Here is a 17,564-nt window from a genome sequence, read left to right as displayed (position 1 = left end):
GCAGGTGCGGAGGGGATGGGGGGGGGGGACGTGGATAGTTTTGATTCGAAAAAAAAACGTCAGGAGTTTTTGACATGAGAACTTTCACAGGGATCGGAATCAATCGGTTCTGCTTGATTTCAGCCGCTCCCCAGCGGACGTCTTAACTTTATGGATTTTTTTTTTCTCACGGTCGTTTGGACATTGAACGTGAAATTAATAGCAAATATGAATGATTATTTTCGAAAATCATGTTCGAGAGCAGTGAAAATGACCCCTAACTTCATGTATGAAAATGTTATATTGGTGCACACAAAGGACAAATTGAATTGCACACGGTCCCTTAAAAAGATTTCATTACATAATTGTATGAATTAAGGAATTAAATGACATTTTTCACAACAATTTGCTCAGCTTTTACAGTCACTTGCTTGGAAGTCTTCTTTGCAGAGGATAAAGAATATACACCTGAGTTAAGGCATACTTATCTTGTTAATGTAGAGTTTTTATTTGAAACTTTATTTGCTGATAAACCCACAACACTGATGTCATTTGATTTTTAGCATTGTGTGTTAGCATGAAGCTAAACAGATCTTGGTATAAATACTTGTGTTTTCAAGGTTATACAGGAATATTAATATTTAATTTAGTTTTATAAAAGTTTTAATATTATTGTGACTTATTTGAATGTAGTTATTGTTAAGCATGTGCAGAATAAACAGATCATATTTATTTAGCAAATTTGGCTTTAGCATGTATGCTAATGTTGTTATAATACGAAAATGAGCAACTTTATATCTCTAATTCCAAAATGTTTTCACATTTTTTTTATAAAATGACATCAACCATTTGAGATTCACGGCAGGTGGATGATTGGACGCCACACCGATGGACGTCTATCATCTAGCAAAGCTCTTTTTTGTGGCAACTAGCTTAGCTGGTGGCCATCTTGGGTAAGGCAAACCTCATTTGGAAAGTAGATCTAAAAAATTAGACCCAGTATTTCGCTTTAGAGACACCGTTAGCGACATCGTTAGCGACATCGTTAGCCACACCGTTAGCCACACCGTTAGCCACACCGTTAGCCACACCGTTAGCCACACCGTTGGCCACACCGTTGGCCACACCGTTAGCCACACCATTAGCCACACCGTTAGCCACACCGTTAGCCACACCGTTAGCCACACCGTTAGCCACACCGTTAGCCACACCGTTAGCCACATCGTTAGCCACACCGTTAGCCACACCGTTAGCCACACCGTTAGCCACACCGTTAGCCACACCGTTAACGATATTTCGATGTCCGTTGAACACCAGCTGAAAGAATAACGGGCCCATTTGTGGTGATTTGCCGACAGTTTGCGCCAACCAACGCGGCGGTGCTGAAAAACGCCGCAACGTTGAGTGAAAGCAGGGGCGCTTGAAACGTGCCCCTCGCTGATTATGCACTGTTTATATTTCTTGCCTTGGCTTTTCTCCGCTTGTTTGCCTTGACGCCATGACTCACGTCAGCGGCGAAGCGGCGGGCGGGCGGGCGCCATCCAACGCCACGGGCTTGTACCGTACCCGTGCGCCATTCCAACGAGGCTCACAATGTCCTTTTGTTTTCTTTCCCCTCCCTTTGTTAAAAAAAGAGAGAAAAATCATCCGATTTTTGGGTAAACTTAAAGGTTTATTCTACCTCTGCGGTTGTTATTACTTCCAAGGAGGAGGCGATGTTTTCATCACGAGGTGTTGGTTCGTTTGTCAGGATTACACGGAGAGCGTTGGATGATTTATTTGGACAAAAATTGCGGTGTTTTTGGTTATGGAGCAATGTGGAAGCCATCGGATTTGTGATTAATAGACTTTAAAAAAATGTGGATTGAACTTAATCATCTGTACTGGCTTTTTTTTCTCTATCAATACAGTTGCTAATATTTCTCAATATTTTCCATTGAGTTACACAAAACAGTTTCATATATTCATTCATTCATTTTCTGAACCACCTCACTAGGGTCGCGGGGGGTGCTGGAGCCTATCCCAGCTGACTCCGGGCCAGAATCGGTGTGGCCAGCCTATCGCAGGGCACGAGGAGACGAACAACCATTCATGCTCATACTCATAGCTAGGGGCAATTTGGAGTGTTTTTGGGATGTGGGAGGAAACCGGAGTACCCGAAGAAAACCCACGCAAGCCCCGGGAGAACAGGCAAACCACACAGTGAGGACCGACCTAGGATTGAATCCACGACCCCAGAACTGTGAGGCTGACGCGCTAACCACTCAACCGCTGGGAAACCTAGTAATAACCAATGTTGATTAACGCATTTACTCGCATATAAGCCGCTTTTGTCGGCCAAAAAAACAATGACTGAATTGAGGGTGCGGCTTATATGTGCATAAAAAGTCGACATGGACGAAATTGCAAGTTGACAACGCCATGACGTCAAGACGCCATAACGCCATGACATCAAGACGGCATGGCGCCATGACGTCAAGGCGCCATGACGTCAAGACGCCATGACGCCATGATGCCATGACGCCATGATGCCATGATGCCATGACGCCAAGACGCCATGATGCCATGACGTCAAGACGTCAAGACGCCATGACGCCATGACGTCAAGACGCCATGACGTCAAGACGTCAAGACGCCATGACGCCATGACGTCAAGACGCCATGACGCCAAGAGGTCAAGACGTCATGATGCTATGACGTCAACACGCCATGACGCCATGATGCCCTGATGTCAAGACGCCGGAGCCTATCCCAACTGATTTAGGGCACCCCTGAATTGGTGGCCATTCAATCACAGGGCACTTGAAGACAAACAACAACCAATCATAGCTCAGGGCAATTGAGAGTACTCAACCAGCTAGCCTAGCATGCATGTTTTTCCCGTGTGGGAAGAAACCAGAGTACCTGGAGAAAACCCACTTGACCACAGTGACAACATACAAACTCTACACAGTCAGTAGCCACCCGGGATCAAACCCTCGACCCTGGAACTGTGAGCCTGACGCACTAACCACTTTTCCACCACACCGCCCATATATGCGATGGAGTTTCGAGAAGCGTGTCTTGATGATTGTAAACTTCAACAGTGGTAACGCATGTTAAATTGCTCGCAACCCGTTGTCGGCCCCCCACATTTTTTCCACGTTATAGGCTGGTTTCAACCAAGTGTGTCAGAGGGACTCCATTACGGCTCTCCGACAGCGCCGGTGACATCTTGAGGAGAAAATGCTGTTGCGAAACCGACTTAGGCAAGCAGGAGGGAACGAGGGAGCCCTTCCCTTCCAAGTAGTGGCATGGGGATATTGCCTTACCTTTTTGTAAACATTTCCTCATTTTTCTCTTCGTTACTAAAAACGCCGTTTCGCCGATACCAAACTAGCGTGTAAACGTGCGAGAGCGGGAAAAACAAATACGATTTGTCCCGTCTTCCTCGCCAATTGATGATTTGCAGATGGGATTGGCGTATAAAAGTTGTTATTAATGATTGGATGGTTCGGAGGAAAAATCCCGACATCCATCATTTGCGGGATATTCAAGAAAAATAAGGGATTTACCTTAAAAGTCGTGTTGTTTGGACAAAGTGACTTATTACGTTGCAGTTGGATGGATTGGTTTTTTTGGTCACGTGTCATTTGAGTTTCCCACGTTTTTACCAGTATTATTTGTGGCTATTATTTCGTTTTGACATTTCTCGGCTTGTCTGTAGGCATTTTTTTTGCCAATTTGTAGCAAATATATCATTTTATCGTTTGAAATGAGAGTGCATTGCAGGGAATGATGAATGTTGACGGGGATGGATGCCCAATTTATTCTGAATTCCTGCACTGGGATTGGCTGTCTTTTGCAAGGCAATGGCAGCCGTTAAAAATAATGTTTAAACTGGGGTTGGGTAATAATAAAAACTTTTATCTCGGTTAAAAGTATGACATTTTAAAAATGAATTAATTGAAAAAAAGCATTTGAGCTTTGTTGCAGTATTTTTTTAACAAAAATGAATATTTCAAAAGTTTGTTTATTTGTGTACTAGTTATCACTTTGAATTTGGAGCTAACAGCAAAATATATATATATATATATATTTATATATATATGTATATATGTATATTTGTATATATGTATATATGTGTATATATATATATATATATATATATATTTATATATATATATATATATATATATATATATATATATATATATGTATATATGTATATATGTATATTTGTATATATGTATATTTGTATATATGTATATATATATATATATATATATATTTTTTTTTTTTTAAATTTATCAACTTATTTATTACATATTCCATGTCTAAAATTTATTTTCCTGTGTCTGTATTCTCGCCCTCTTTCTACTGTGACAATGAAATATCCCGAATATGGGATGAATAAAGTTATCTAATCTAATATATATGAATATATATATATGCATGTACATGTATGTATATATATGTGTATATATATATATATTCATATTCATGTATCTTATATTAAAAACCATTATTTGTTCAACATAGAAATATTTTATCAAAATATTTTTATTTTTGTGCTATTGTTGTATTATTGTATTATTTTTATTAATATATTTGATTCACGTGCATTAGTTTACAAAAGGAGAAAAAAATCCAAAAAATAAGCTTATTTTGTTCTTGCCTCCATAAGAAGTAAAGCACTTTAAAAACAAAACTATAGCACATTATTTTTACATTTTTTTTCTGCTCTGCTTCCAGGTAACGGCGGCTACTGCTCGGACAAGAACGGCGAAGGTGACCTGCTGGGCACCATGATGCCATGTGGGCAGAGCTTCCCACTTCCCTTGGGGGGTCACCCGGGGGGGCTTTACCCGCAGAGCCTCCACTGCGACAGTCCCGCGCCGGACCTTCTCCTGCAGGACAGCCCGCACCAGGACGCCAGGTAAATCCAACAACCCCCCCCCCCCCCACATTATCTCTCCGGTTTTCTTTGGCCCCCACTCGGGGGCTCGGGGGGGCGGGACCCGGGACAAAGGCCATCCCTTCATGGCCAGACGGCGGGCTGGAAAAAAGCCGGAGATTTTCTCACGTCACTCAGGGGCTCGGCACAAAATCCATAATGAGCCAACTGACAGGAATTATTATGTCGCGGATGACGGCGACGCGCGGGGAAATCCGAGCGGGGTCCCCCATTCACACGGGGAAAGATTCCCACCATAATACGCGCCATTGTGGCCTTCTGAGGCTGCAATTACGCCACCGAAAAACTGGTGACCCTCGTATTTAGACCCAATTCGGGCTGGGTTTTAACCCCTATTGTGCCATCAAAGGAGGGCCGATGGAGACAGTGGACGGTTGAAATCCTCATTTTGCTAATCTTAGTCGTAAATACACGTTTGTATGATCGCGTTACTAGATTTGGTTTCATCCTTTGATTGATTGATTTGAATGCTTTTATTGTCATGATACAAATAGAATGAGATTTGAAGATTCACCACCAAGTGCACAAATAACAATAACAAACAGAAAATAAATAATCAATAAATAATAACAATAAAAAATAGTCAACATAAAAACATAAATTATTAAGTGAGTGCAGAAAAACCAATAACAAGTAAACAAACCAACATATAAATAATCAATTAATAATAATAATAAAAAAGTAATGGTCAACATAAGTTTATAGGGAATTGCACAAATAACAACAGTAAGAAACCAAAAGAACAGATACATAATCAATAAATAATAATAATAAATCAACTAATAAATAATATGAATAAATCAATTAATAAATAATAATAATAAATCAATAAATAATAATAATAATAATCAATCAATCAATAAATAATAATAATAAATCAATTAATAAATAATAATAATAAATCAATCCATAAATAATGATAATAAATCAATCAATAAATAAGTAATAAATAAATAGACAACATAATAAGTAGTCAACAACATAAATTATTAGGAAAGTGCACAAATAACAACAACAAATGAACAGATAAATAATTAATAAATAATAATAAATCAATCAATAAATAAGTAATAAATAAATAGTCAACATAATAAGTAGTCAACAACATAAATTATTAGGGAGTGCACAAAAAACAAGAACAAGCAAACAAACCAACATATAAATAAATAATAATAATAAATCAATCAATAAATAATGATAAAAAATAAATAAGTCATAAATAAATACTCAACATATTAATAAGTAGTCAACAACATAAATTAGTAGGAACGTGCACAAACAACAACAACAAACCAACAGATCATCAATAAATAATTTGAATAGATACGTTCTAATCCCCAAAATGGGCCATTTGAACAAAGCACAAACCCGTTATAGTCCGACAAATACGGTATACTTTTTTCACAATAACATTTTTCATGTTGTAATCTTTCTGCCAGCCCCGTCGTAGTTCTCCTTTTATCCGGCCGGCTGTTATATCTGCCATATTTAATCAACTAATGGATGGACCACTTTTCTGACGACGGATTGAGCATTTCTAGACATTCCAAACCCTTTTTTTAATTGATAAAACTCCACGCTTTCATTACAATGAATGTGGAGATGAACCCGCGTGTCTGTCAACAGTTGCTAAGCTGATGAAGCTCAAGTTCCTCTCTTTGTGATTCCCCGTCCCCCCAACCCCGGACCCCCCCCACACCCCCCTTTTCCCCTTGCAGATCCTCCACTTTCCAGAGGACCCTGACCGAGGCCTCGCCCAGCCTGGGTCCGCCGTCTCTCCCGTTTTCCATCAAAGAAGAAGACGCCATGGGCTACGCCGTTTCCAACGCCGCGCCGGACCACCGCTATCGGGCCGGACTACTTTTGCGCGAGCAGGCGGCGCGCGTGGGCCACGACGGCGACGGCGACAGCGCCGCCTCGCGAGCCTTTAATAATGAAGACGGCTCCTCCCCGTCGGCTTTGTCCTCCCCGGCCGCCTCCCGTCAATCGGCGCGTCTGCCCGCCGCCGTCGCCGTCCCGAAGAGACGTCGCCTCTCTCCGGTCTCCGCCCCGCCGGACCCCCACCCGTCCGCCAGAAGCGCCGCCGAGGACATCGCCTCGCGGACGGCGTCCCGCGTCAACGGCGTCCGCGCCAACCTCTCGCCCGGCGGATTCTCGTCCTCACCGTCGCCGCCGACCGTCCCCTGCCCCCGGGAATCCCCCCGCCACACCCCGCGCCCTCGGAACTGCCAATTATTAAACCCGCCCGCCGCCTGCCTGCTGGCCCCGTCTTCCTCTTGTTCACCATCCTCTTCCTCCGTGTCTTCGGGGGAGCCGGAGCTAAGGCGGGGGCCGCGCGAGGAACGGGGCTCCATGCAGCCGGGGCGCCCCCCCGGACGAGCCCCCCCGAGGAACACCGACTCGGGGTTATTCGCGCTCATGTCGGGGACCGAACCCGAGGGCCGGACGGAGAGGACTCAAAGATCCGCCGTCGAAACCGGGGGTCCGCCGGACCGCGGTCAAAGCGGGGGTCCCCCGGACGTGGGACAAAGATCGGGGGCCGCCCTCAAGCAAGAACCCGTCGACGACTTCCCCCCCGACGACGAGGAACTCTTGCGGCGCCGCTACCGCGGGCAGCTCCGTCACCTCCAGCACCCCCGCGCCGCCATGCCGCCGCCGTACCACCTGCACCAGTACGCCGGCGGCGTCCTGGAGGCCCACCCGTCGACGGCGGGCGTTCCGGCGGGACTCGGGCCTCACGAGAGCGAAGGGGAAGAGAAGCAGTCGTGTCGCTGGATCGACTGCTGCGCCGCCTACGGCCAACAGGAGGAGCTGGTGAGGCACATCGAGAAGGTGCACATCGATCAACGTAAAGGAGAGGACTTTACCTGCTTCTGGGCCGGATGCATCCGGCGCTACAAGCCCTTCAACGCCCGCTACAAGTTGCTCATCCACATGAGGGTCCATTCGGGCGAGAAACCCAACAAGTGTATGGTGAGTTAAACCGAGTTAAAAAAACGGTGCTTCACATTGAATCAATGGACGCCGAGTGCCGTCAATGGTAGCCAATGAGCAGTGTCTGACCAAGCAATTACTTTACATGCAGTCATTTTCCGTCCAATGGAAAATGATGTGTTGATTTTTGCGTTTTGCGAACGTAACTGGCGCATTCGTTCATTTTCCCGGTCGTGGTGGGTGGAGCCTAGCCCAGCCAACTACGGACACCAGACGGCCCAAATCGACAGCCAGCCGATCACAATCCACAAGGAGACAAAGGACCACCATTCATAGCTATTGGCAATTTTGAGTGTTCAACCAGCTAGCTTAGCCGAGCATGTATGTTTTGGGGATGTGAGAGTTGAAACCGGAGTACCCGGAGAAAACCCACGCGGGCCCGGAGAGACCACGAAAATCAAAAGCCTTTATAGCTGCGTATAACGAAATTGGTGGTGCAACTCCACAGTGTGTTTTTCCAGTTAAAAAAACATAAATAAGTAATATACAAATATAAAAAGTCACAAAATTCTAAAATATTGCACAATCTAAGATATTGCACATTGTTATTGCACACCGAAGTTATTGTACAGAAATGATTTTGAAAACAAACCCCAGGAAGGTCTGGACCTGGCATCGAACCCTCGACCCTAGAACTGCGAGCCACACACGCCATCCACTTATCCACCGAACCGCCGAAAATCTTACATATCTGGCTTAACAGACCAAATCTTGCTTCCGTCTCCAATCCGCCATCATTACAAGCCCTATATTTTCTGGTCGGGGGGAGGTGGAACATATATTAAGCCAACGTGTTGTTTTTCCACGCAAAAGAGGCTCGCCGCTCGCTACTTTGCGGTGGCGCGCTTTGCAGGTAAAGCTCCAATTCCACGAGTCAACACGCTGATCAACGTCAAGCTGTCACTCGCCTCCCGACCTTAGCAAATGGAAAAAAGCCCTCCGACGGGAAGAATGATTTAGTCCAAATACACAATTAGTCCACAATTTGTGTAGGGCCAAGCCGTGTTTATTTTCACTAGCGCCGTGTTTTTGGGAGAAAGGGATCGGGATCCCCCAAAAGCCAACACATATGGCCAACATAACCAAACAATGCCTGCACTTGATCCTTTTAAATGGGGGCTTTACGCGTTTAGCCGTCCCACAAGTATTAAGTGAATTGGCCCCGTAGTCGAGGCAAAACACCAGAAATGCGCTAGTCTGGAGCCGCGCGCTAACGTCGCTAACGTCGCTAACTTCACCCCAAGTGGCGCTGGTCCAAGTTTTATGGCCCCGACACCTGTTTTTGGTCTTAAGGAGGACATTTCAGCAGGTTCCTTTCAAAAATAACTCGAGTTGAAGGACTTAAGTCACGTGACTTGGCTTAAGCGACCATTTGATGACTCGCCGTTAGCGACGATAGACGGGGAATACCCATGTTTGATGTTCGGTTTTAGGACAGGACGATGGTAACGGAATTTTTTTTGCTCCATTTTTCATGGGGAAGTTATTAAATGTTTCATGCAGGAATTATGTTTTTTTTGAAGTGGTTTTATAACACGTATTTAGGAAGATGGTGCTCAAATAAGTGAATATTTTGCGCCTTCCGATTGGAGTACAGGGTGAACGGGCAAAAAAATGTAAAAAAATTGGATTGGTGTCATTTTGGGGGGATTTAAAAGATACTGTAGAAATGATATTATAAAAATTTATTTTTTGTATGGAAAAAAATGAAAAACTGTAGATTTAGCTAGTTATATATCTATTTATATTTCTATCTAGGATCGATTTTAGGGAAAAATATTCGAAAAATTAATGCATTTCAAAATCAACTACAAAAAGTTAAAATGATAAACTGGCCCCAAATTTTCTTGATTTTTTTTTTTTTTTAAATAAAAAGAGACTGTAGATAACACTAGTTTCATTAATATAATTTATGATGTTTTGAAAAATAATACCATAGTTAGAGCTATACATAGTCCCTTTTTATTCAGGAAAAAAAGGGTTCAAATTTGGCTGCTGTTTTATTTATTTTTTCATCGCCCTCAAGCATTTTTTGGATATGTAAATAATTTTTAAAGAATCAAAAATAAATGTTCATTCAATTATTAATTAATTGAAATAAATAGCTAAACTAAAAACACAAGTAATAAACCATAAACAATTTTAAAATAACTAATGAAATGTAACAGTTCAAAATAAATCAAACTGCGATCACTTGCTACATGGGAGTACCCAGAAAAAACCCACGCAAATGGAGGAAAGTCGGTACACACCGGGAATCGAACCCTCGATCTCAGAACTGTGAGGCGAGTCGCTTAAATTTTTTTATTGAAACTTTATCAGAGCGAGAAACATGAAGTTGACTTGTCGGACCACACAAAATGATTTGGGAGGGCTAAATCCCACCCCCGGGCCTTGAATTTGACACCCACGGAAGCTAATAAATTAAAGAAACCCCCCCCAAATAAAAAAACGGACCACCGTGCCAAACCAATTGCAACAAAAATGTTACATACTAGCATAACATCCATTTATTACAATCAAATTCAATGGCAAATCTGTCATTTGAAATGTGACGTCTCAAAGACCCCCAATTGGCTTTGAGAAAACCGATTTTGTGTTTGAGTCCGGTCATAAAATGGTCAAAGACGCTGAAGAATGTCAACAATTGTTATAGCGGAAATAGATGAGACATTCGCAAGGGGAAAAGGGCCACTAATCTCCTTTATTATCTTTCCAGCAGCAGATTCCATTGAACCCTGGTCAAGCGTCACTCTCCAAGCGTCCAAGCATAAAACTCGCGCCGTCCTTCCCTCCCCTTTCAACATATAGCAAAACGTATGGCTCTCTTTTATTGGCAGATATAAATTGTCGGCTCGTGGCATGCTGCGCCTTGTCAGGAAATGTCGACATTATCGCCGAGCGCCCTTCCAAGCTTGTGTTAGCTTGATGGCTAATATTTTAAGTGATGCTATATTAAGCAAAAAAAATACTGCTTTCATAAAGTTGGCGACTCGAGACATCGTTTTCACGTGAAATGAGAAAAATAGAGCGTATTTCTTTCAAGATATTGCATTCGGTTATACGTGACGTTAATGCTAAACGCGGCGTTTTGCTAGCATTTGTGAAGATTGTGGGAGTTTAGTACAGTTTTACTTGGTGTGGGACTATTTTGGCTGTTATATGTAGATATAGATGCATGGTATATATAGTGGTACCTCTACTTAAGAATTAGTTCCAAAATTTGTTTTGTAACTTGTATATTTCATTTATATGTAAATTCTCTCATTTGTTCCACGGTCCAAAAAAAAAAAAACAACTAAACCCTTTAAAAATGATAAAAGTGCCCCAAATTTGTATATGAAATGTGACAAACACACACACAAATGGGGAAAACATGATTTATAAATGTATTAAAATGAATAACAAGCATGCAAAAACATGATCTATTCGCGCAGGTGCCTAAGTGTAAGGAAAAGGCTAACGTTAGCACGCTAACACATGCACATAAACACACATCTAAACAACTAAACCCTTTAAAAATGATCAAGGTGCCTCAACTTTGTATATAAGTTGTGACAAACACACACAAATGGGGAAAATGATTTATAAATGTATTAAAATGAATAACAAGCATGCAAAAACATGATCTATAAGGAAAAGCTAACGTTGGCATTCTAAGACATGCACATAAATACACATCTAAACAACTAAACCCTTTAAAAATGATCAAAGTGCCCCAACTTTGGATACAAAATGTGACAAACACACAAATGGGGAGAAAATAATTTATGTATGTATTAAAATGAATAACAAGCATGCAAAAACATGATCTCTACGTGCAGGTGTAAGGAAACGGCTAACGTTAGCACGCTAACACATGCCCATAAACACACATACTAAACCCTTTAAAAATGATCAAAGTGCCCCAACTTTGTATATAAGATGTGAAAAACACACACAAATGGGGAAAATGATTTATAAATGTATTAAAATGAATAACAAGCATGCAAAAACTTAGTGCAGGTGCCTAGTGAAAGAAAAGCTAACGTTAGCACGCTAACACATGCACATAAACACACATCTAAACAACTAAACCCTTTAAAAATGATCAAAATGCCCCAACTTTGTATATAAAATGTGACAAACACACACAAATGGGAAAAAATGATTTATGTATGTATTAAAATTAATAATAAGCATGCAAAAAAATGATCTATAATGAAAAGCTAACGTTAGCACACTAACACATGCACATAAATACACATTTAAACAACTTCAAATGATGAGTTCAAAAGAATTTGGCATAACCATACTTGAAAACCTAAAAAATAATAATAAATAAACATATAGAGTTGTTTTTGTGAGAGCCAATGGGATGCCAGGGAACGCAAAAATAAAATAAAAAATGTATTGATGTTTTGGGGGATTTCGTAACTTGGATCTTGTTTTCGTATATTTGCATATTAAAGGGTTTTGTAACCTGAAAAATTCGTATGTAGAAACATTTGTAAGTAGAGGCACCTTTGTATTTAAAAACCTTGAAAATTCACGCAGGTATTTTACGCAGGTATGAGTACATTTGGGACAAATACTTTTTTGGTCACGTTGACCTTGAACAGAGAGCAGTTTTACCCTTTTCTTATCTTAAATAAAATCCATGTGAACTTGCGCGTCCGTTTCACATTTTGCTTCGAGGGTCAGCTTTAGAGAAAACAATATCAAAGTCTGGGACAACTACTCTTACTGGATGTTTTTTTTTCTTCGTATTTATGCAGACGTTAGGGGGGGTTGCAAAAACGCAATAACGTAAAAACAACAAGCGAATTAGGCATGAAACACAACAGGATATTGCGGGGAGATTAACTTGTTTCCTTCTCGCCAGCGTGTCCCTCGTTGCACCGTACAAAGCCCGTGGCCATCTTTAATTGGAGAACCAATGTGATTTCCACTTGAGCGCTTTGAGGGGAGATCAAGGGAAAAATACGTTTTCATTTGCAGAATATGCTGCAGATTTTTGATGAATTTAAAAATGAGAGTTATGTGGGGGACAATGCCGGGGGGGGACAACTCGTGTATTGTTTTTATGGTGGAGAAAAATTAAAGTGTATTTAGTAGACGCAGCCCGGGGATGGTCATGAAATTGGAAATTGCGTTTTTTGGGGTTGTTTTTTTTAGTTCTTTAGTATTTTAGGGACATTGCTGGTATTTCGTTAAATATACAAACAAACAAACAAAATGACATTCATACTGGTAATGAAATTTTGAGTGAGTTTGATACTAAAAAATTGTACATGATTCTTGGGTGGCTTTCTATAGTGAATGCATTATGAAAGTGAGAGAAAGGTACTGTAAACATCAGTGGCGGGCCGTCAGGGCCTTCAAGGGCTTCTCTGCTGGCCTAAGAAATATCTGAATCATATATTATATTTTGTCCATCAATACTTATGAAATAATTCCAAATTGTCTGTTAGCTTCCTTTCATTGCTTTCCCCCCTGTTTGCACTGCTTCCAGATGTGTGTTTTCATATTGAAGCATTTAACCAATCACATTTCAGCCATTATTTGTTGCCAGGGTCAGAAATCTGCCTCAAGGCCTTCACAATCAGTTCTGCAGGCTCTGCTGCATTAAACAAGCGTCGAAAAGACTGTTGCTATAACCAATCAGAATTCGATTTGGTGACACCAGGCCTTCTCGCAGGCGTAGGGATACGTCATTGCCTTCTCGCAGTCGTAGGGATACGTCATCGCTTTCACCAACTATGATTGGCTTGTGATCGAGTAGGCCGGCCAAAGCCAGAGTGAGCAAACTCAACCCACAATGGCCGACGGAGGAAAACAAATGGATTTGGTTGCAGATTTGCTGGCAAAGCCATTTTCAAGACAGACTTTTCAAGAAAAAAAGCAAGTAAGCCTGTCGCAACCGGGAACGAACATTTTCAGCACTAAATCGAATAAAAACGTATGCCAGAAATACGACAGGACAGGCTCGACTTTCAGCGTTAGCTTCGATGGCGTTAGAAAAGGAGGAAAGAAAGGAGAATAGATATTGTGTACAGTTAAAAATGATATTTTGGTGAGTAAAATATGGCTATATTCCAAAATAATTTTTCAATTGTATGAGGTTATTATTGATGATTTTTTATGTGTCGCAGCTGTAGCTGCAGTAGCCATAAAATAGTTTTTGAGGGTTGGATTGATTAGTTGAAGGCGCTACGACAAAATGCACGGACCACCGCTGATAAACATTAATTACACTTTTTGTTATTGTTGTTGATTAGTTATGTTTATTTTGAGCGCCTCACTGTTAAAATATATTGGCAACCGAAGAGTTAAGATATGTTAAATCACAAAAAAATCCGTAAAATACACTGACTACAGACTATGAATGTATAACTTTTAAAAAAAATACATTTTGTTTAAATTCCTTTGGGCAAATGTATTCAGAATTATGTATACTTTTTATACATCGTTATTTTGGATTAGATTTTCTTTCGATTCTTTTGAATTTATTCGTTTTTAATTAGTGCTGTACATTTTTTTTACACGCTATTACGTCAGGAATAGTGTGTCCGGTCCATGCTTTTGGTAATAGCCGGAAGTTGAGGCGTTGAGATATTGGAATTTGTAGTTCTTTTGACATGCTAGCGCAATTGAAGATAGTGGTAGCCCACGAAAACAAAACTACAAAAATGGTCACTTTGGTCCTCTAGCTTTTTTTTTCTTTTTACACAGGTGAATTAATCATCTAGTCTCATTTGTTTTTCCAAACACCGTCCGCTCTCGTCGATTCTTAATTAATATTCAATTATTTACCGAAATAATTCATACTTTAGCCTTTTTTTTAGAATAATGCTCGGCGAGTGTTATTAGGGAACGTTGTGGTATGCGCTGATGGATTTGTTCAGCGGTTTTCGGGGTTTGGAAAGGAGATCTATGAAGCAGCTGCTTTTACAATTACTTCAGCTGAGTATTTTCTAAAGCAAATGTACGGGATAACGGACGCGATGATCATATTTTACTCGGACAGTTTGGCCCCGGATTCAGTTTAAACGCCTCGTTTGGACTTTTTTATGTTTGGCTCCCAAAATATAGTTCAAATGGCGGTTTCCTCGAATGTCAAGTAAGTTGTTGCTCATTCTCATTATGTTTTACAACCGAATGCTAAATGACCGATGCTAATCGACAAATCACTTCAACCGAAAATATTTAATGACATGTTATTTAAAAGAATGCTGCGTATACTTCAATTTCTGCGGTTGTAGTCGGAGTGATGTGTTGCATAATAGTGCACAAACTGTAATTTTGCGGCTAAATGGTAGAAATATTCACACCAGATATGCCAGGAATTTTACTTTGAAATTAACCGGAATCTTTTGGCTAAACTCTGTCAATACGTCGGTTAGCTTACTTTTTTTTCTGTGTCCATTGACTTTTTTATAATAATTATTAACAGTAGAAATATAATAACGTGTTCCTTGACAGATTGACAGTGAGAATAGGCGTCAAGGAATGTTAAATGTGTTTTTAATATTTCATATTTTTTATTCCCACTATTATGTTGCAGTTTTAGTGCATAAGTTAAAACACATTGACTGACATTGATGTTGATGGACATCCAATCCAATTTTAACTTGCAGAGCTGTTTCTGAGGAAGTGAAATCTCTGAGGTGAGAGTTTATTCGTAGCTCAGTGGCGGCCATTGACGACGATAGATGTCCAATCCATTTTGAAATGCCAGCGAATGAGGTTTCGCTGCAAGTGAAAGTTTTTGAGGTGAGTGCTTATTCGTAGCTATGCTATTGGCGGTGATGGACATTGTGGTTTGTTTTGAAATTGCGGGCGAATTATCTTGGTTTCAACTGAAGTGAAATTTTCTGAGGTGCGAGTTTATTCATAGCTCAATGGCGGATGTTTACGATGCTAGCCGTCCAATTCATTTTGAACTGGGAGGGCTGGTAGCGAATGATCATGTTTATACGGAAATTAAATGAGTTTTGTCATAGCTAATAGTCATAAATGTCCAAATTATTTTAGACTTGGAGGAATGGCAGCAAGTTATGCAAAAAAAGTTATAACAAAGCCAATGTCCGATTATTATTATATTATCAGATATTGCTGTTAATGGCAATAACCTGTCCACGTTTTTTTGCATAAATAGTTCGATAAATAGCAGATTAATATCTTTGTATTCGAATAAAAATGTAATAATCAGGCAATTTAAAAAAAAAATTACAAATATCCAGATTTAATATTTTCCCGAAAAATAGAACAAAATTAAAAATTGTAAGAAAAACAACATTTTGCAGTACGGATTTAAAAATAAAGATTAAAATGCCCTCACAATGTTGAAATGATGTCATTCAACTAAAATACATTTAACGATTTAGTTGAAGATTTAAAAAAATCCCAGAAGACTTTGAGGGTCAGCTTAAAACCAGTTTTCTCCCCAAACACCACTAAAACCGCATTAGTGTGTGTGCGTGAACCCTCGAAAAAAACTCTCATCCCCCCAAGTGATGTTTAAAAGTTTGCTCGCCGTAAAACACAAAAGTACTTTGGACGCGAATGTACACGTGCGTGTTCAATTGTCATTTTGTAGTTTCTCTTGCGTGACGGCTTCCTGAGAACGGGCTGAAAAGCGATTCCCGTGGACGAGAAGTCCTTGAAGTGGACGCGCCACGTCAACGTCGGTTCGATCGGCGCACCGAGCCAAAAAAACACCTAATCAAGCCCGCGTACTTGCGGAGGTGGATTTGAAAAAGTTGAAGGCCAAATAGCGCCCCCCTTTTAAACAAAGCCAGAAAGATTTTAGCCAGACGCGTTTGACAAACGACTTCAACAGGTACATGGATAGTACTAACGTATTTTCCGGACTATAAGTTGCATTTTTTTGTAGTTGTGGATATTTATATTTTTTTTAACCTACAAATATTTTTACATGTCAATTTTTTTGAAAACATGGCGATTGTTTAAATTTATTTTCCTTTGCCCCGTTTTAAAGTCAATTAAAACTAATATGCTATTTAAAAAAATAAAAACAATAAATGTTTTCTTTTTAAAATAATTATTACATTGTAATTTACTTTAAAAACAATATTATAAGAGAATATTTGCTATGAAGAGGCACAAAAAAAAGTTGATTTTGCCAAACTTTTAATTAATTAAATTTTAAGTTACTTTAAGAAATCATATTATACCAGAATATTTGCTATTAAGAAGCTCAAAAAAGGAATTGGACGAATTTTAATGCCTATAAATGATTTATCGACCTTCGGAAAAGAGCTCTACCGTGTTTTCCGGACTATAAGTCGCATTTATTAGTAGTTGTAAATTTTATTTTTACCTACAAATATTTTTTTAATATAAAATCAATTTAAAAAAAAATGAGATTGTTTACTTAATTACTCAATAAAAAATGAATGTGCAGTTAAAAAATATTGCCTATTTTTCCATTTTAATTAAAAATGAGAAAAGAAGAAATATGAAGTGCATTCTTTTTAAAAAATAATTATTAAATTCTAAGTTACTTCAAAAAACAGAGACTATTTGCTATGAAGAGGTTTAAAAAGAAGGATTTGGACAAACTTTGATGCCTATAAATAATCTATCAACTTTCAGAAATAAGTTCTACCGCATTTTCCACACTATAAAT

The 17,564-nt window shown here is 39.9% G+C and overlaps 1 protein-coding gene across 2 annotated transcripts in view; it reads left to right on the top strand.

The window, feature by feature from the left end:
* glis1b (GLIS family zinc finger 1b) overlaps positions 1–17,564 on the top strand; it is an 86,372-nt gene that overhangs the window by 23,368 nt on the left and 45,440 nt on the right. For both annotated transcript variants that reach the window (XM_077606660.1, XM_077606659.1), the window contains exons 2-3: positions 4,714–4,897; positions 6,655–7,909. In XM_077606660.1, coding sequence (XP_077462786.1) covers positions 4,714–4,897; positions 6,655–7,909 — 1,439 coding nt within the window. The remainder of the gene's footprint in view (positions 1–4,713; positions 4,898–6,654; positions 7,910–17,564) is intronic.

Source organism: Stigmatopora argus, chromosome 8, assembly GCF_051989625.1.
Source record: "Stigmatopora argus isolate UIUO_Sarg chromosome 8, RoL_Sarg_1.0, whole genome shotgun sequence".
Classification (NCBI taxonomy): Eukaryota; Metazoa; Chordata; class Actinopteri; order Syngnathiformes; family Syngnathidae; genus Stigmatopora; species Stigmatopora argus.
This window is presented reverse-complemented; position numbering and strand designations above follow the sequence as displayed.